The sequence below is a fragment of the Melanotaenia boesemani genome, chromosome 6 (genome assembly GCF_017639745.1).
Source record: "Melanotaenia boesemani isolate fMelBoe1 chromosome 6, fMelBoe1.pri, whole genome shotgun sequence".
In the NCBI taxonomy this organism is placed as follows: Eukaryota; Metazoa; Chordata; class Actinopteri; order Atheriniformes; family Melanotaeniidae; genus Melanotaenia; species Melanotaenia boesemani.
Genome location: NC_055687.1, coordinates 17368513 through 17388850, shown reverse-complemented (window position 1 = coordinate 17388850; position 20338 = coordinate 17368513). Strand labels below are relative to the sequence as shown.

Genomic DNA, 20338 nt, shown 5'->3' with positions numbered 1-20338 from the left:
GTTTCCTTGGAGCTATCTACATAATATGTTTGTAGGGATTATGAAACTAAGAGAAGGGCCCTCTCAGACAATGAATGTGTGGGCGTGTACAAGCAAAGGCAAGTGCAAGCATATAGGGTGCACGATAAAGAGCACACTTTTATTCCTCATGTAGATTCAGACAAATGTCAGACCACTTAGAAGACATATCACATTCCTCTCTCATCTGAAACTTATCTTCAGTCCCGGTTTTATCAGATTTTTTTTTTTTTTTATCAGAATAGTTGTAAATGAATGGTTAGCAAGATATGAGTTTTAAAATACTCATTATGGTTCAGCTCACATACAGACTTGCTGCTGGAATGCAAGATCATAAACAAAAACTTCTGAAGCAGATAGGACCAAAGTTGAGCAATACAAGTGTTGTTACAGACATAAACTATTGGAGGTAATACTCAGATGTACAGTATCATGCTGTAAAGTTACAAATTTATTTATGCAAATACTGTTAGTAAATTGTATGAAAAGCAAAAAGTACTTGATGTGGAGTAACACTCCCCTTGTTTGCCTTGATAATTAGTAATATTGATAATAGTGTGCATGCATTTAGCTGTTTTTGTATTTAACAGTGCATCATACCTGTAAAGTAACCAGTTACTGTCAGCTAAATGTGGAGAGAAAGTATAATTTGTCCTGTGGCATAATGAACATTTTCATCTCTGATGACAATTAAAGATTATAATAAATATAGCTCTCTCTAGATAATCTTGTGACTTAAACCAAATACTAACATTTATATATCTAAATGTCTTTAATTTACATTTAGGTACAAACACCCAAAGACTGTAACATATTACATTTACACAACATTCATTGTAAACAGTGATGAAACCCACAAAGACGATGATTTATGTGCATTGGCTAGCTCAGCATATCTTGTTAGCATGAAAAGCACAACTAGCTGGAGCTTGTGGCTGCTCAACAGTGTGGCTATAGATTTATATATAATATATGTGATATAACAGAGCACTGTTAGACAGTAAACTTTGGACATTAAATGCAACCCGTGCATATCACTTCATATTAACACAACTTACTCCTTTAACAGAAAGAAAACAATCATTCAGTGCCAGGAAATGTTTTGCATTTTATGTGCATCATAAAAAAAAAGCTTTTTAGTTCCTATGGCAGCAACCACCAGTAAAGTCTGAATAACAAGGGGCTCCAGACAGAGACAAAATAAGATAGAGATAGAGGCCCTCCACTGGAAGATGGCTGTACAATGTCTATTATCTTGTCAGGGTTTCCTTCCGCATCACTGATGGCTCGGGTGACCAAGAGTCTGGCCCTTGATGGACCGTAGTCCTTCCTATCAACTGAGGGGGGCAATGTAGGCGGTTGGCAACTTTCAATCGAAGGTGAGCACCCAACCTCGATCCATCGCGTAAAAAGTTCTGATGTTAATTTTAGAAGTTCTTCTGGGGAGGAAGATAATGTGGAGAGCTGATCAAGATCTGTATCCTCTTGGAACCTCTGCAATGAGGAAACAAGCCGCATGAGCAGAATATTCAGAAGAGGAACTCTGAGCCAAAAGGTCATGTTTGAAAAATTTCAAATCATTAGTGTTACTGTGGTGAGAAATCACAAGTCGAATAACCAGAAACATTTTATTTTATTCTCTTTTAGGCTTTTCATGAAATTATAAATAGACTTTACAACAATAACAGCCATAACAAGCTGTTGTGTTTCAAAATCTTACCAGTGCATTTCTGTTCTTGCTGATAATTTTTTCCAGTGTCTGCTTTAGATCGAGGATCAAGGTGTGATTTACATGCTCATCCCAGAGGTTTCTGAGAAGCACACTCCAGGAGTCCAAAAGAACCACTGCAGCAGGGAACACACAACACTGCAGGCAGAGATAGAAAGACCCTTAAGTTAGCAAATGATTAAAAATGAGGTTTAAAAATACTTGTGTGTTTTCACTTTATGGCCAAAGATAAGGCAATGTATAATAATTATCCAGATAATGTAAACTGACTACCCTTAAGGGGGTGACTGATAAAAACTGGAAGATCATAAAATGTACAAGCCATTTATTGCATGTTAGATATCCCTTTCCTGTTATACCTAATAAGTAACTTACCGGCTCAGATTCACAGAGCAAGCTTCTGGTATAATGGTGCACTACATAGTAATCTTTTGGAAATACTGTTCGCTATAGGAGAAAGAGAGGAAAGACAAAAGATGAGAATGAACCTTTCACAATGAAATAGGTTAGTACCATGTGTATAATGCATTATCATTAAAGTTAAAATATATATATATATATATATATATATATATATATATTTATATGTAAAACAAAATTCATGTAAATGTAAAATTACAAAGTGTTCAATCTTGATTCTGTCAGGTGTTACAGTGTTTGACATCTGATATATCTGTAGGTTTTTAGACGATAAGGTAGCTTATCATTCTTCACCTACATTAGTTACTGTGAAATAAACTTATTAAGAAAATAGAAAGCCAAGGCTTATTGCTTAAAAAATTACAGTGACTCCCTGAATCAACAAGAAAAGTGAAAAACTCACAAATCCAGTTGGATTAGAGTTGATGGTTGCCCTTATGTTTTCCACACCCATCTGGCCAAAGTCACATCCACCGCATTGGACAATCAAAAGTGATAGCAACAGTAGAACTGGAACAGTAGACATAAGTAAGAAAGCAGCACAGTGCATTCAGATAATTGCTGGAAAGTTTCTGTGGTTTGTAGCTTGTTCTAACTGCATACCTAGTAAGAAACATTACATCATTTCCTGTGTCTATGGCCATTTCTGCAGAAAACAGCATGAAACTTTCTGAGTTATTGTCGCAATATCTCTGACTGAATCAAAACAACAGGAATTTACTTACAACACAAATAAGACCAAAATAAAAAAAAAAAATTATGCTATAACTCCCCAGTTAAGTCTGACTGTGCAACCAGTTGTACAAGTTTATAATTTACTAACTGACTTTGAGAAGAAAGTAAGAGCAAAATTCCACTCAAAATAATTTCTAATTTCTTACCTGACAGTGACATCCTTTTATCTTTCTAAGAATGGACACTTCTCCATTTCTCTTGTTGACAGCAATCACTCTGCAGATGGGTTTCTGTGTCAGTCTGTGAAAGGCAAAGTTTCCTCCTCCTCTGTGGTTTCTTCAGGTCTTTGACAGAGCCCGCTTCTGCCTCTTCTCCTTCACTGCTTGATTTTTTTTTTCTTTTTTTAGTCTTCTTGCTCACATCCCTTATGCATTCTCTCCTTTTGGTTTCCTTTGGTACTTTCCAAAATATGCTTCATCTATCATCTCACGCCATCATGCTCTCTCACTTTGGATTTTCCCACTAACGCCTGAGTGGCTGCAGCCTTTTTCCTTTCAAAGCTTTTTCTCTTTCCTTTCTCTGTTTTCCCTTTCTCCCTCTCACTACTGACCTAGAATTTTCCTGAATTTGAACCACTCCTCTGTTCCTTGAAACTGGTTAATGGATAAAGCGGTGGAGACGCTGACCCCCTCCTCTGTATCTCTCCCTCTGGTCAGTCTGTGTATCCTCACTCAGACACAGGCTCCGCTCAAAGTGAAAGTGCTAGGCTGGATTGCCAGTCTGCTCCCTTTAAGTCTCAGTCCCTCCCACCTCCACACGTTTTACCTCACTATTGACTGACCCGGCCCCCTCCCCCCCCCTCCCCCCGCTGGTCCCCACATTCCCTGACACCCTCACCCCCCCATCCTCTCCCCCTTTCCAAACCAGGGCCGAGGAGGCTTAGTCATGCAGTTGGAGCGTATGTTTTTCATTTTGACTCTCCCCCACACCTCTGCGCCTGTGGATCTCCTGATCCTAATTCCTTCAGTTAAAATCATCCTGTCTAATCATCATATGAGCAAATTTTTTTCCCCTAAAATAAACCAAGAATTACATTCCTTGTTAAACTCACAAGCAGGATTGCAGCATTGCTTCGCCTGAATTTGCAAGTCATTGTGTGTGTGACAGGTCTTTAGTCATTTTTGTTAAAAACAGCCTTGCAGATGTGCCAGTGATAGTGACGTCCAGTATTGTTCACAACTGTCATCAGCCTGTCTGTAATGTGTTGATCTGTGTCCTCAGGTTACGTGACGCCTCCTGTTACCCTGGATTTGAGTTAGACGTCACAAGAGTAGTTAATCACTAATTATAGGAGAGAAGGAAAAAGTTGTGCCAAAGACAAACTGTTCTTCTGCATGTTCTTCCTGAACACAAGCCCAAAAAAATATGGACAGTATATTAAAGTATCATCTCTACTGAGAGTAAATGGAAACTGGAGAGCTGCAGCAGCCTTGCTGCAAGCAAACCTTCAACACTCCCCAAGGCATCATCAACTTAAAACCTCCTGACCTATAGTATGTGTTGTAATGATGGATATAAATATCCAGTCATTGTGCCGTCTTCCTGTTTCATGCATCGCTTGCAAAGTGAGCGAATATGTAACTAATTTGTGAAGCTGCTATAATTTATGCTTGTGAATCTAGTAAATTAACTAATTAAATCCAGATTTGAGTTTCATGTTGAGAAACCCAAACATCACAACTATTAGTCAACACATTCCTTTAAAAGGGAAAGCTACAGTCAATCCAATATTCACAAACTCAACCCCCCCCCCCCCCCTTATTTGTACTAAAACATGAGTCAGATCTTTGTTTTTTATGCGTCGTCATTGCATATTTTTGAGTCAAGGAAAGAAAAAAAAGCCCAACCCCATTTAAACAAAGCCATATGTTGTTGAATTTTATTGACTGAAGTCTGCGCACTTCAGCAAAGCAACAGGCTTGAATAACTGGTATGGAAAAAGCACAGTGGATCAGTTGCGACTGGCTTGTTAAGAAGCCAAAATCTTGTTGATGTGGTCGGCTGTACTGGAGAAGGGCCTCATTATGCAACCATTTTGTACATTTCAGTACACCAAAAACCTTAAAAGTGTGTTTTACACCACTTGGGACTTGCTGGCCAACAGCCACTCTAACAAGTGAGTGGGAGCTGGTTGAGAAATACTAATCCCCTCCTTCCCCACTTCACTTTCACTCCCTTTTTATTCTTACCCTTCACCACAAGATGGAGCCAATACTAAAAAAAGAAAGATGTTGGACTGATATTAATTTATTTCATTTTAAACAACAGATTGAGTAAACAAAGTGCAACGTATTTTAATAAGTTAAACTTAACATGTTAGTATGAAAAGGTTCTTCTACAAGAATTTCCTTTGGAAAAAGAAACAGCCACCATGCATTATCCAAAATGACTCTATGTGTTAATCTGTGCAGGATAATCATCGGAGTTCGGTACACAACATTTCTCATTACTCAGAAAGACAATAATGGATGAGTAAAATCATTCCTGTCATCCATTCACAGTCCTCTTTCATTCGAGTCGTAGTCCCAAACAGTTAACAAAAATAACCATGAAAAGACTCATGTTTGCTTCATTTAGCATTTACATATTCTTGCTTTCACTTTCTTCAGCATGCCCCCCTCTTTTCAGCTCCTTTTTCTTTACCCCTTAATCTGCTCCTCCTCCCCCCTTTGTCACTGGCTGGGGCTCCTCTCCCCTCCTCGGACTGCCATCATTAAGTGACTCTTGTAGGTTTTGCTGAGTCCAGTCATCCAGTACTTGAGCAGCCTGACATTTTCTTCCTCACCAGGCCCCGTGGCACCAAGTAGAGCAAGAACCTTCTGGGTGTCTTCCCTCCCCCGACCGTCCACTTTGGAGAACTTGAACAGCACTTTGACTTTACTGAAACAGAAGTGATTCAATATGAGAAGGATTCCATATAAAAAAAAACCCTGAGTAATTCTATGTAAGAATACAGGAATATTACTTCATCCATTCTTCCTTTAAACACAGCAGGCAGTGAGACACAACGTCCACAGACAAGTTCTCGTTAGACAAGGCCACCTCCAGCTTGTTCAGCAACGTTGGACCTGCAAAAATAAGGCAACAAATTTAGTTTTGGCCTCAACATTTTAAAAACTCGCAGACCGAAAAAGGTTTCAATTAAAGTAAGCAGAAAGAGGAGGGCAACAACCAAATAATCAGTTTATGATGTGGATCAATACTTTTCTTTATTTTACTTTCACATTAACTACTGCTCTGACTTCAAGCCCAAATCATCAACGAGGAAACAAATATGTTCTGTTACTTGTTTTCTAATATACATTCAGATTCAAATGTCATCTACAAGCTCATTTCTTGGACTTTTCTTTTTTTTTTTCAACAAAGTTAAAGAAAAGTGCTTTGAAAAAGGCAACAGGATTTTCTGACTATTCAACCATATCCAAGGCATTCATTATGCAAATGTGTTTAATCCTGACATTGTTAAGTAAAGAAATTCACTACAAATGTACGTCTTTAGACTCATTTAGAGAAGAAATTCTCCTCATGGCTTTTAACTGCACTTAATGTCTTTAGCACTGGAAGCATTTTATTCTGATATTTTAGAAATGTGTTTTTAAAGTTTTTCTATTTGATTTTCCTTCTAACTTTAACAGTTCTGTGTGTCATACAAATTGCCAGTGTTTCTGTTTACTTTTATTATTTTTTGTTGTTGTTGTATCATCCCTTATCTCATTTAAAAGAGGAGTCGTGGTAAACTGGGATAGTCTTGCTTTAGATGTGATTTTAAACTGAAATCAATTAAATAAGATGTTTCCTATGACTGCATCATCTAATCATGGCTCTGCTGTTGCTGTGTTTTATTATATCTGTGCATGAGCATTAAATTGTGATGAGGTCATTTATTTATTTTTACTTTAATTTACAATGTGTCTTCCCTGCTTAAGATGCTGCAAACATCTGCTTAGGCTACACCGGTGAGGAGAAGAGGAGGCTAAAATTAGACAAAACTTGATCAGTTTTGGTTCATAAACAAATCTGACTTAATTTCGGATAAAGCTCTTCATACAGCTCAGGAGTGTCCTCTGTGGGAGAGAATAATTTAATGTGGAATTAGAGCATAAGAAGAGAGCTACATGACAGTCTGATTAACTTAAAAAACACAATCAGCACAATGGTTTCTTTAAATGAAAGTTGGCTTCAGTAAGCAAAGAGGTCACAGTAAATCATGTGCACTGACCTCTGTCTGTAGGCTGTGTGTTGGCGCTGCTCAGGGTGAACTGATAAAGAGTGCAGATATCGTCTTCACTTGCAGCCGAGACCTGACAGCTTCTCTCTGAGGTGACATCCACCAGCACGGAAAACTCTGATGAGAAACACAGGAAAAGAAAAATAAATAAATGAACAAAAACTGTAAATTTCACCTGCAAAATCAAACAACTGTCTGTTTCAGTGAAGCTTCACACTGAGATCTGGAGGCTGTCTTGTACCTGAGGAGCTGACGTGGGCTGGGATTGGCACATCAGGGCTGAGACCCAGGAAGTTGCATTTGTAGGCCTCCTCATACTGAGAGCTGTATGGTACAGAACGCACACAGCCTACTGGGAGCAAAGTCTGACAGGAACAAAAACAATGACTCAGACTAGAAGCTGTGTTGGCTAATAATCTATAATGTAAGGTAACATATCAAATGGTAATAATGGATCACTTTTAGATGTACTATTTGAATCCCTGACAAGATGTAACAGATGTTTTTACATCAACTATGTCCCACTAAATCAGATTAATAGCAAAAAATTCTGTGGCTTCACAAGTGAAGGTCCTTATCCCAATTTATATTTATCCACATTAAAGTAAAACCATCTTGGGTTAAAAAGAGGTTTCCAGGACAGTGGAGTACCTTGAGGACTGTAAAAGCTGACTGGATGAGCCCGGGATTTGCGCCTCTCCATATGACCTGATTTCCCATGAGCACGTGCCACGCTAGCTGTCGAAAGTCAGTTGCCCCAAGGACCTGCAACATGAACAAGCAGCTCACAGTAACGATGCATACGCTGACAAATATGTATCAGATGAACACATTAAACTATAAATTCTTTCTAAAACTCCTGTAGTTTTTGCTTTTTATTTCAGTTCTCTGTCAAATCCTTTAATTACACTGATTATGCACAATGAAATGACAAAAACATGTACAAAATTACCTGTCGTAAATGTCTCAGTGACCTAAACTTAGGACCAGGTAATTCGTCTAATTTTGAGTCATCGCAGAGGAAGTCATGGCCCAGAGTGCTGTCTGACTGGTGGCGCTGTGACTTTGGCCCGCCTCCTTCTGCTCCCTCCCAGCAGCTCATTTCCTCCTCTTGCTCTTTTACAGACAAAAAAAAAAAAACACATAACAGAAAAAAACATGTTTTTAAGGAATCTTATCACCAATGTCGGGAATTTCTACAGGAAAATACAAAGATCAGTTTCTTCACATCTGCCATTTCGAAACTGACATGATGAGCTGATTTTTCTTTCCCAAATAAAATCAACAATTTGTCAGCTCACATTTCCCCTATGACTAAGTCGAATGTCTAAATTTATCAGCTGCTAGTCATACAAGCTGGAATATGATGGAGACGTCTTTTCAATATAATGAATCAGATGGGTTTGATATCCAGTTCAAAGATATTTTCACTGTGTGCAATACTTGTATAGTTTCCACCTTGTGACTTTGTGTAATTTGTACTTCCTCTTCTTAATACCATCACAATGTCTAATCCTACCTTTTGCCCCACTAACTTCTGGACAGGATCAAGTGGGTTGGGAAATGTGGAAGTAATTTTATAATTTATAATCACAAGTGTAACCATTCATTTATTCATATAATACATTTATTACCTTTAATTACATTTCATAATGTGTATTTTCCTTATTTAGAACATTGAAGTTATTATTCTCCTGTTGGGTTATGATGCAGGCTTGTGTGAGGTGAGGCTGACCATTTTTCTTTCCAGACTCGTGATATGGGAAACGTTGAAACTGGTGGGCAGCTGCTAGATAGAAACAGTTGTTTAGAAATAGCAGCCTGTTTGGGAGAAGCTCTCGAACTTGCAAGTATTGCCTGTGTTTTATACTTCTCCTGTAATAAAACTTCTAATTACTTTTACTCATTCAGACTCTTGGTCATTTTTCTACAACAGAAAAAATAATTAAATAAACTAAAATAAATAAAAATGGATCTTCTGACCACTTATCCCAGTGACAACCAAAAGCAAACAGTGACCAACCAATGAGTCAACCCCTTTAAAGGTGATTGCAGCTAAGTGCAGTCAAAATAAACCTTTTAAGAAATTTTCTTGACCAATGCAAATTGGCATCTCTTTCAAATTCAGAGTATCTGATAATCTGCCACAATGTGATTAGGTTAAAGCTTTAACCAATCAATAATTCATCACTAAGCCAATAAAGAGATTACAGGCAATTAATTTGATTTGGAAGTGAAGAGGAAACTTAAAAACAGTATGTTTAAGGGAAAATGGTACAACCATATTTTTTCATATGATCTACCAAGAAATGTACAAAGCATTTGTACATATACAGGGTCTCCAGGTAGGCGTGTGAAAGTAACCCACAAGGAGGAAAAAGATTTTGTCCAACTATGTGGACCATTACTTTTCTGCAGTACATCTGTATAGAAACATCTAATTTCATTCATATGAATGGCTCACAAGATGCATAAGTCTTTTTGGGTCCAATTATAATTTGGATCTCATTAAGTGAGATGCTATCTACAATTCAAAGTAATTAGTGGATCAAAAGTACCTCCAAGCTTGGTTTCTTTTTATGTTTTTTTAATAAAAACTGATTTTCAATTACAGTACGTGTGCATTTATTTAGCACATCCCAAACTGGATCAGGAAAATGCTGCAGACTGTTTTTTCTATTAATTTTGACAAGGTTCAGATGCTCTGTGAGTGAAATACGAGTAACTGAAGAAAACAGCCGCCTGAAAAAGGATTCATACTGAAAGGCTACAGACAGATCATCTCTTCTCCACAGTGAATTTTACTGTCACCTCCAAATAAATTTGATTGAACTATAATGGAGTCCCATCATGTTTTTATCAGAACACAAAACTGAGTTTTTAAGTATTCACCACAACCAAAAGCCACAGAAAAGCTGGTTGCACTCAGAGACAACTGTTCTATATTTGATACTGATGCTAAACTTTAGAGCAGATTTTTAAAGCATGTGAGCTGGTGAGAGTAGACCCCTGAAGCTTTGCCACCTCACATTACTTTAACTCTGTCGTCTGTGGATAAAATTATATCTGTGGTCAGTGTCAACAATCTAATTTCCAATGGAAAGAGACTCGTTTGTCCCATTTTGGAAGAATACACATTATTAAAAGAAAAATTTCACATTCTGTCGTCCTGTAAAAGCAAATAATTACTAAATCTTTAAGAAGGCATAATAAAACTTCTTCACAAAGAGCAAAGTGCTGCTAAAATGTGTCCTCCTTTGGATTTATATACACTAGCTACTTTAGCCCTTAAAAGATTTAATAAGGATTTTAACTATAGAGCATTTTAATGATTAAATACTTTGTCATTTCTTTCAGTGTAACGATGTGGTGCAGCCTGAGCTGAGTAATGCTTGAAAAGTATTTCTGTTCTGTTATCTGCTTGGGTTCACATGTTCAGATGAGCAAAATTTAAAACAGCATTTCTTAACACAAAATTTAAAAGGTTGTAGGGATCCGCATCATTTATCGAACAAGATAAGATATTACTGAGACAGCTCAGTACTCAGGAACAAGGCTGAAATCACGAATGCTCATCATTTTGGGGGTCTCACAACACACCAGATCAAAACCAGATGTAATTCTGTGTCGTAATCACTGCGGTTCATGCAGACTTCTGAAGAACACGGTCTGTGTAAACACAGTCCAAACATACTGCTGGCATCAAATAAAAAAAAGGAAAGACAGTCTAAGTTTCAGTATGTGATATTTTGTGTGAATTACTAGTTTTAGTAAAAAAAAAAAAAAAAAAAAAAAAAGGTTTAAATGATTTTGAACTTACTGTAATATTTTGAAAGTTAAAAAAACAATATTTATAACATACCTGTGATTGATTGTTTTTCTGTGTAATATATATTTTTGCACTTTGTGGGTATACTTCTAATAGATATTTGTATAAATTAATTTAACTCTAATATTCAAATTCAATAAAATTGATTCAATGGATTTGATAAGCAGAGAATACCAAATCATTTACAAACACTATCAAATATTGTTGATTCAACATTATTTCTACTGCAAAGTGGGCTTTTTCTTTTTTAAAAAAATCCAGTTTAAGTGTGTTTGTGTTTACATAACAAAATGTTCCAGAATGACATTTTGCCAGGTTATGTTTTTAATGGTGTGATCCCAAATGGTAGAGAAATATATTTAAACTATTAATATTGGAGAAAAGGGTATTAAAATTCCCAAATGTAAGACCTGAGCTAGACCAAGAAATTTCTCTGCAAATCTTTTAATCACTTTTAAAACCTAGATTACAGTTGTGTAAACCTTTTTCTGGAAATGCAATGTGTTTGACTACAATGGTTATATGATTCATCTTTTGTTTTTTTCCCCCCGGTCAAATAAATGCTGTACAGACTGACCCAGTGATTCAGACTTTCACTGGAGACTCTTCAGACTAAGATTAAATCATCGCTCACTGTGCAACCACATGATCATCCAGGACCAAATACCTCAGCTTTTTCCAGGAAGACTAAGGTGAAGCAATGCTGATAGCTGGTAAGTGTTTAGTTTCAGGGTGACATTTGACAGACATAAACAAATACTTCTACCGCAGGCTGGTTCAGAGGTTCATCATGTTCAATTTAGGACAACACGCATACCTGTTTGTCTTTCTATGAGGACCAGAGTGTCCTCTGTGGGGGCACCTTCAAGTAGTTTCTCTGTCAGACGACTCCCACATGCCTTAAGCAACCTGGAAATGAAGACCAAACACAGACCATCCTGAGCAGGTGAGCAATTATAAATCAGCTACATGGATGCCAGCACTGACCTGTCACAGTGGGACTGAGTGTCTATCGACTCACCAGCTGAAGGAGGAGTGCAGGCTGGCCCAGAGATTGGGATGTTGAGTGAGAGAAGTTAGTGACCGGGCTGCATTGCCACTCCTCTGGTGTGGGAAAACTGCAGGTGAAAACACGCTGTTCATTCTCATAGCTCGCTGGGAACAAACTCCTTGCTCACTGTCAAACACCTGATGGAGAGGAACATGACATGACATCAGAAGCCCTAATAGATACACGTGTGTAGAAAGCGGGGCATTTATTGATATGATCACACACCAAACAAAAGCATGCACTCGCTGTCCATGTTTACAACCCACCTTTAAAGCTGTGCTTTGCAGGCTCTGTATAGTAAGCTTAAGATGCCGTAACAGGAAAGGCCAAGAGTTGATGAGGTAGATCCTGTCCATGGCTACCATAACAATACTGTACCAGCGCTGGAACCCCCTAGCCAGGCTGTCTTTGATAAAAAATGTGTGTGAGAACACAAACCCATGTTGCTCATCCCCGAAAAAAATTGGTCCTTCACGACCTGGACACACCTGAAATCAAAAGAGAGAAAATAGTTGACCTCATAGAGTGGCTGAGATGTATAAATAACACACATATACATTCTGTATGTCACGGCATACCTCACAGCTGAGACTGCGTACACAAGCCTGACGGACCACACTAAAAAGTTGGGGCTGCCTGGGGTGCTGATGACTCAGGAAGCGAATGCCTGTTTCATCATCGATGCTCATAAAGCCTGGGTGAGAGGCAGGAAGAGACCTACATCCCTGTGATTAGTGGAAAAGTAACAAATGAGAGCTTGGAGATGAATAGCATGACTATGAACGCATCTACAAAAAAAAAAAAAAAAACAACAAAAAAAAACAAAACAAACAAAAAGAAAAACTAAATATATAAATAAACAATGACTTGAACAACAAATGGAATACGTGTTCTCCATGTTAAGCTCATGAGCAAATGTCTGTATGACTTAAACCTGCTAACTCACCTCGCACATTTCTCCTCTCTGTGTAGCTGAGCTGTTGGCCCTCATGGTCAGTCCTTCACCTTCCCTGTCGCCATCTCTGTCCCTGTCCCCTGGCACGGGAGCCCCTGCCTGTGATAAGGGGTCTGGGGATGGAGGGTGTAGTGCCTCGGTGCAGAATAGTGTCCGAGGACCATGGAGCTCACAGAAGTGACACAGTGCAACCAGAGCATTCATCTAAACAAAATGAATACGTTTTCAGGTGCAAAATGTCTTAAATGAGAGATATGTGTATTAACATGAACAGTCAGTGGATCACTCTTGTCTCCGGACAGTATATGACATTACATGTGGTTACGATATGGTTAATACAGTCTGCAGATTCAGAGGGTCTTACCTTCAGTTCCAAACCAAGTTCAAATGACTGGTGCTCAATGCTAATTCAGAAAGACATCCATTGCTGTTAGTCTTTAAAGAACACTAAAAGTAACAGCAGTAAGACTCTAAATTATTATTTCCTTTAGTCCCTCTTTTTAAGAATATCGGTAACTCTAAATAATTAAATTAAGGTATTAAACACTTTCTACTTTCCACGGAGCTGCTAGCAAATGACAACAGAAAGGTCACATGACGAAGAGTCACGCGCTGAGGCAAAAATGACGCGTTACCGCCAGCTACACGAGTTTTCCTTAAAATGTCAACAACTGAGTCGAAAGTATTTCAGATTTTTAAATATATAAGAAATCCGACATATATCCATACATTTGGTTTTGATTTTCTAGCTAATATCAGGCTTTAAATAACACACCAAAGGTACAGCTTATCAAAAGGCAGATTAAAACTACATTACCCATAATCCCTTTAGTGACAACAAACACGGGGTAAAGGGGCATGGAAAGTTGTTCCTTTTAATCAGTTAATATTTATGATCCCCGTGTTTGAAATTATATTAACATATACATAAACTTTTTAAACTGTCATTTTAAGATAACAAATATCTCTCAGAGCTGCATAATTACGACTAGTTTATACAAATTTATCCACATCACTCGGTAGCCACTTCCGTATCACAGACCATTTTCCTGGTTTGGCTGTATCAGATTTGTCTCACTTACTATTCATACAAGGTAAAATACCACAGAAACAGAGTAGTGCCTTCCAGATCTCAGAATGGCTACAAACGAATCAAGAGTTTCCTCAGACACAGTAGACAACCAGAAAGATGGAAGTACAACCCTGACACACACTAGCCTTACTGGAACAGTGGCAGGGGTCCCAGTGGACTTCAACACTGGCAAAGACACCCCGAAAGCAACGGAAGGTAAATTACATATTTTTTATTTTCAGACACTACTACTTATGGCTTGTTTTACAACAGTCAAATGTGTTCTGAAAACGTCTAAATGAATTTTAGTACAAAAAAAGAATTGTGAAACAGCTAAGTAGAGAACTGATGGTAACTTGTGTTAATTAAATCAGCGTTTCTTAAAAGTGATAACCTCTGTAAATAAATTCTTCAGTCTGCAGTGTTTCTTTGAATGGCTGATGTAATGGGCTGAAGCCACATTTTTTCACTCGCTGTGGGACTGATCCTCTACTGAAAGAGTGTCTGTCTTCGGGAAATGAGTCAAAAGTCCACATTGACTATCCATGAGGCCGTGGATTCCGCGTATGATTACCGGATTTGCTCCCACATTTACCCCTAGTCTCAAATTCAGATTAAGTTTCTAAAGAAAACACAAACGTCACAGTTACTACCAGGGACTTGTAATATTTGGAAGCAGTTCAGAGACTCCTTATCTCACAGAGAAAGGAAGACATAAATAAATTATTTAGCTCATGAGTTACATTCAGTTTTCCTATTTTGAAATAGCATGACAGAGTGTGTGGTGTGTGTATGAGTGTTGAAACCACACCCTACCCTCTTTCCAGACTTGAGTCTTCAGTGTTGAGTCATTCCCACCTGTTACATGACATAAACTCTTTGGAAATATATGAGAGAGGAAATACGGTATCTCCACTTGTTTATTAATGACAAAAATGTTGGTTTTAATATCATAGGTGATGATAAGGAATGCAGAAAAGTTATTGAAGATAGTGGCAGGTGATTAGGTGCTACCACAGTTTTTCTCTTGTGTCATTGCTGTGTTTAAGAGGTGGCATGGCTTTCTTCGCTGACTTTCATTAGATTTACATTTCTTTCTATGTCTTACTGTGTGTTTCTCTGTCATTTACAGAATCAGCAGCGACAAAGGAGGATGGAGTTAAAGCGTGCCAGTTTTTCTTAATGGGAAAGTGTCGCTTTGGCCCCAAATGCCGTTTTTCTCACAAGTATATTTGCCTCATCTTGTTTACCACATTGACCAAAAAGATAATTAAGATAATAAGGATTTCTTAGTTTCCCAGATAAATTTAAAGCTTCTTTTATATTTACTTTTACTTGTATAACAGCTTTTATATTTCCTTATTTATAAGGTCTGGTTGAAAAGAGGTTGCAAATACTTGCAAACCCAGTGTTTTAAAGCTGCATTTAGATTCAATTAATAAAATATAAACATAATTTTCACATTGAAAAACAAAAGTATCATGCAAGATTTAGATAATTAATATACATATTTATAATTAAGAGTTGTTTGCTCACATTGCAGTACACAGGCTGACACTATGATTCATACCCCTGACCCTATATGATGATTAATCTGTGTCAAATGAATTATAAGACCTGCTATTTTTGTTTATTTGTCACATGTTTTATGTGCATAATTTCACTTTTTTCCATGCCCTCTGCTCTCATTTCTCAGTGACCCATCACTAGATGATTCAGGGGATGTATCCTCTGATGTGGATGACAAACAGGATGGAAAAAAGATGGAAAAGCAGAAGAAGAAAAAAAGCAGCCCAAACAAAGCGGCAAAGCTAAAACATGAAGACGAAAAAGGTTATTACTTACTTATTTACTTTTGTTATCTGATTATGACAAGAACCTTTTAAGAGGGCAATGAAATGATTATTCTTTTTATTTTAATCTTTAGTCTTAGCAGTAGCAAATTATAACTTCTCTCTAACAGGTGTGGACAAAAAGCCCCGGATGCGCACGGCAGATGATGTGATCTCTCGTATCCTGTGGGACTCATCAGTGGATGCATCAGAATTTGTCGTGGGCTATGTGGATCGCTTCCTCGGTGTGCTGGAGCGCCCCTTCTGTGACTTTAGTTGGGACACCAACCCCTGTGACTGTGATTACTCTGCTGAGTTAGCCCTGCCCAGACACAGGATACAGTACTTCACCTACAGAGGACACCGTGTCTGGGACCGCCACACCAGGACTGACAGGGTTTTTGGCTCCACTGGTCAATCTCTGGCTCCCCCCTTTGGAGGGGAGGAGGAAGTAAATGGTAAGGGAAGACTTAAGTTCTGCCTCACTGTTCTGTACACAGAGCATGATTTAGTTTACATAATTACATTGACAGAATATAACCATTTGTTTGGGAAGAAAATAGCACACAAGACCAGGAGAAACAACCGGACAGCCGTGAAACAGCAGAGGATCAGCCAGCTGCTGTCAGTGGGCAGCATGAGGGTGAAACAGAGGACTTCACTCATAACAAGAATTCACATCTGGAAGAAGACAATGAGATGATTCACACCGAAGACTCCACACATTCAGTCGCAGAGTGTGAAGGAAACACTTCTCAGACATCTCTAGGAGCACGTGTTGCGGAGGAGGCTGCAAATAGGTCTGGTGTTTATGTTCATATTTTATCTTTGACTCAGACCTAAACTTTTAAGTCTATAAAAATGAGAGGTCAGAGGTCATTTAACTGGATTGCTTAGGTGCTTTTTTATTTCTAGAGGGTTTGTAATCCATTTCCCTCACTGGCTTTCCTGAATTAGGGAGAGAAAGAAAGAAATGAATGCACCCTGCCTGCTGCTGCAATGGCCAAGCGTGGTTTCATATGATGTCCAGAATAAACTAGTCTCATAAAATCACATTTGGCTTGAAAAACAAATACAGGCACATAGCAATAATACATTAGCAAATGACACAACAATGCAAAGCCAGAAGTTAATAATTTTTTTTTCTGGGATGACTTGATGTTAAAGCTAAACTTTGCAAATCCATCTTTATTAATTCAACTCACTTATTCTGGATTTTAAACTTAGGCTTCAGACTTCAACAGAGCAAACGTTGTCATTTCAAAAAGAGGAATCAGCTGTAAAGGAGAACGATGAGGAGGAAAATTTAGAAGAATGGGAAGAGAGCTGGGAAGGCAACGAAGACACTCAGGTGTGTATGGTACATCTCACCCTGACATACATCCTCGCTGATACATTTCCTTCACATTAAACCCCAAGTACTCTTGTGTCCATCCACACAGAGCTATCTTGGAGCCCAACAGCTGACCCAGAATCCATCGGCATCTCTGAAGCAGGAAGAAGGGAAGCGTGGTGGACGCCCTCCTAAAAAGCGACCCACACATTTCATTACCTTCAGGGCCAATACTCCTGCCATCCTTTCCTGTTTCCAGCAGCTGCAGGAGGAGCTCACCACCCTTCTACCCTCCTCTGCTCCTCACTGGCAGCCTGCCTCCAAGCTTCACATCACCCTATGCCTCCTGGTGCTGCCCAGCCCAGCCGAGGTGGCAGCTGCAAGGGAGATCCTCCGCCAGTTCGCCCATTTGGATCGCAACCCGCCTGTGGTGGTGACCTTTCCTGTGAAACTGAAGCATTTCAATGGAAGGGTGCTGTACTTGGGCCCCCAGCCTCAGCTTCACCTCCAGCAGCTTAATAGTGGTCTGCAGGAGGCCTACAGGAAAGAGGGCTGGCTCCATAGGAGCTCCTACAACCCACGGTACCACCTCACTCTGGCCAAGGTAGTTGACACTGAGGGGGAGAGGATCTTTGGAGGGGTGGGGTACCTGAAAGTGGGGAAAGGTTTGAATTTTGGGCGACTGCCAGTTAATACTTTACACCTTTGTGCCATGAGCAGCACCAGAGTAGATGGCTTTTACGATACCGTCTGTACAGTAAGTCTCCGATGATGGAGCATGTTATGTCACATGCAAACACTACACAGTACAGTACATGTGCATATGTATGTTAGTACTTATAGTACATATATTGTACTGTATGTTATATAACACATTTCTACGTGCAATAGGCTGTGGTGCCTTATCTATTAAATGCTATCTATGTTTTAATTATTTAAGTTATTAAGTTTTGTCGTACGAAAATGCCTCTTTTAAAGGATTGGGATTTTTTTTGTACGAAAAACTTGACGCAGGTTCGTTTATTAATTACGGTACAAAGTAAATATTTTTTTAATTCAAAAGAATGTAATGATCTCTTATAAATCAGAATTTGTTTAGATTTTCCAATTTAATATACTTTAATAATAATAATAATAATAATAATAATAATAACAAATCTTTATTTGTATAGCACTTTTAAAAAACAAGGTTTACAAAGTGCTGAACAGCACACAGCAAAGTAAGGTTATAAAATCAATAAAGAAAAGACACATGCATGAGTACATTTCGAAAATAAAGTAAATAAAAATGTCATAAGAAAGGCCAGTTGATAAAAGTGTGTTTTAAGAAGTGACTTAAAAGATGAAACTGATGGTGCCAGCCTTATCTCCTCAGGCAGGTCGTTCCAGAGTCAAGGGGCTCGTACCGAAAAGCTCGGTCACCCCTGGTCTTGAGTTTCGACCCTGGCTCAGCTAAAAGGGACCTGCCTGAGGATCTAAGGCTGCGGGGAGGCTCGTAGGGTGTCAGTAACTCTGTAATGAAGCCGGGTGCCAGACATAAACGAGCTTTAAAAGTAATCAGTAAAACTTTAAAATCAGTTGTAAAATGTACAGGGAGCCAGTGCAGCGAGGCTAAAACGGGTGTAATGTGTTGTCTTCTGCTAAAACCAGTAAGAAGACGAGCTGCTGCGTTTTGAACAAGTTGGAGGTGAGAAAGGGATTTATTGTCAAGACCGGAGAGGAGGGAGTTGCAGTAGTCGAGTCTGGAGAAAATATAATAGTAATATTTGCAGCACCTACCCTATACTGTAGCATTTTTAAATATTTCAAGCAGGAATGTACAGAATTCACGTCATTCAATAAAGAAATTTGCTAATATGATAAACTTCAACTTATTGAAAGTCCATATTTTTACAATGTACTTGGATTCAATATTTTCATGCATATAAAGCATTCTTCAGTCTTTTTTGTCTTTATTTGATGGAAACACACAATGAATTTTTAGCGAGCATTAAAATTACAGTTAGATTTTTATGTTAAATTTGTCTCTATCTTGTAACTATTGAACTAAGTAATAATTTCATTCATCAATTTATTTTTAATTTAAAATATTTAACGCATAAGTATTTATCAAAATAACTATTGCAGTTCCAGTTTAAATTGTCTGTACTATTAAACATCACCAGCCACCAATTCATTCATGTGTTAAATTTAACTTCACATCCATCATTTTCATATGTAGCTCAAAGAATTATATAATGGAAATTGTTGGTCTGCCTTCAATCATTAAGTTCATTTAACATGGAGAGTCTGCCATGCCCAGTGCACGGACTCATGTTCGACTTTTTACTTGCTGTCTCTCCTTTTGATAAACAAAACCAGTTGACTGGGGTTGACTTTGATGTTACCTTTTACTACTATACTATACATTCACTATGTATGTACTGGCTGTAATGGTTTAAGAGGCATACATTTTTTTTAAGGACTGAGACATTTGCCAAATAGTTTTTGTTGTACTTTAATTCTCTGCCACTTGTAGTTCAATGATTCATACAATCAGTTTATATGAATATTGTATATTTCACAAGAGCGATCACTTTGTATTCTACAAATGATTATAACTAGTTTGATTTGGATATTAAACACTGAACTGATTCTTTTAAGTCTTGTGAGTGGTGATATTGTATCAGTGCAGTGACAGATGCTGGCGTTGCTGTGCTCCAACATACGGACACATGGGGGCTGTGTTAACACTCTGAGATGAACTCTTGCATGCATAATATAATTTTCTGTCTTCTTCCCCATTTTCCTGCCAGATACATGCACACACATACACTAAACACTGGCAATATGAGTCAGTGAGTATACTTTCTGGTTCTCCGCTGTTTGCTCCCGCAGTCGCATTATCTCCCTTCCCCCACTCTCTTTCAGTGACACAGAAAAACTAACGCCGCCCCCACGCTTTCCTCATGCTTGCCTCTGCCCCCCTTTCTCCAACAGAAGACAAACACTTTACTCTTTTAATTATTCTTTGCTGTGCTTCATCACTATGTCTTCAATTTGAGTTTCTTGGTCAATTCACTCAGAGAACATCTTCATCAGAGTGCTGTCATCCCTCCTGCATGTTCTCTGCTGCCTCCTTGTCGCTGAATCGGTG

At 38.4% G+C, this 20338-nt stretch overlaps 3 protein-coding genes across 5 annotated transcripts; 1 reads left to right on the top strand and 2 right to left on the bottom strand.

Annotated features, from left to right (window-relative positions):
* Window positions 1-123: 123 nt before the first annotated feature.
* Window positions 124-3593, bottom strand: zgc:174888 (uncharacterized protein LOC558116 homolog). Its single transcript, XM_041989113.1, has 5 exons — window positions 3049-3593; window positions 2571-2677; window positions 2123-2194; window positions 1739-1885; window positions 124-1512 (listed from the first exon to the last, which is right to left on the bottom strand). Exons 1-5 carry the CDS (start codon window positions 3059-3061, stop codon window positions 1162-1164), a joined length of 690 nt encoding a protein of 229 aa, XP_041845047.1. The 5' UTR covers window positions 3062-3593; the 3' UTR covers window positions 124-1161.
* A 1323-nt stretch (window positions 3594-4916) lies between these two features.
* Window positions 4917-13640, bottom strand: flcn (folliculin). Its single transcript, XM_041988412.1, has 12 exons — window positions 13330-13640; window positions 12957-13169; window positions 12589-12735; window positions 12277-12498; window positions 11981-12147; window positions 11777-11868; window positions 8083-8246; window positions 7782-7895; window positions 7372-7495; window positions 7122-7247; window positions 5868-5970; window positions 4917-5782 (listed from the first exon to the last, which is right to left on the bottom strand). Exons 2-12 carry the CDS (start codon window positions 13167-13169, stop codon window positions 5575-5577), a joined length of 1680 nt encoding a protein of 559 aa, XP_041844346.1. The 5' UTR covers window positions 13330-13640; the 3' UTR covers window positions 4917-5574.
* A 234-nt stretch (window positions 13641-13874) lies between these two features.
* Window positions 13875-18403, top strand: leng9 (leukocyte receptor cluster (LRC) member 9). Of its 3 annotated transcripts, XM_041988410.1 has the most exons (8): window positions 14179-14253; window positions 14994-15036; window positions 15170-15263; window positions 15734-15870; window positions 16001-16327; window positions 16426-16669; window positions 17097-17220; window positions 17312-18403. In XM_041988410.1, exons 2-8 carry the CDS (start codon window positions 14997-14999, stop codon window positions 17972-17974), a joined length of 1629 nt encoding a protein of 542 aa, XP_041844344.1. In that variant the 5' UTR covers window positions 14179-14253; window positions 14994-14996; the 3' UTR covers window positions 17975-18403. The 3 variants fall into 3 exon arrangements, with proteins under 3 accessions (XP_041844343.1, XP_041844344.1, XP_041844345.1); XM_041988409.1 differs by lacking the exon at window positions 14994-15036 and having other exon boundaries at window positions 13875-14253; XM_041988411.1 differs by lacking the exons at window positions 14179-14253; window positions 14994-15036 and adding an exon at window positions 14822-14943.
* The last annotated feature ends 1935 nt before the right edge of the window (window positions 18404-20338 follow it).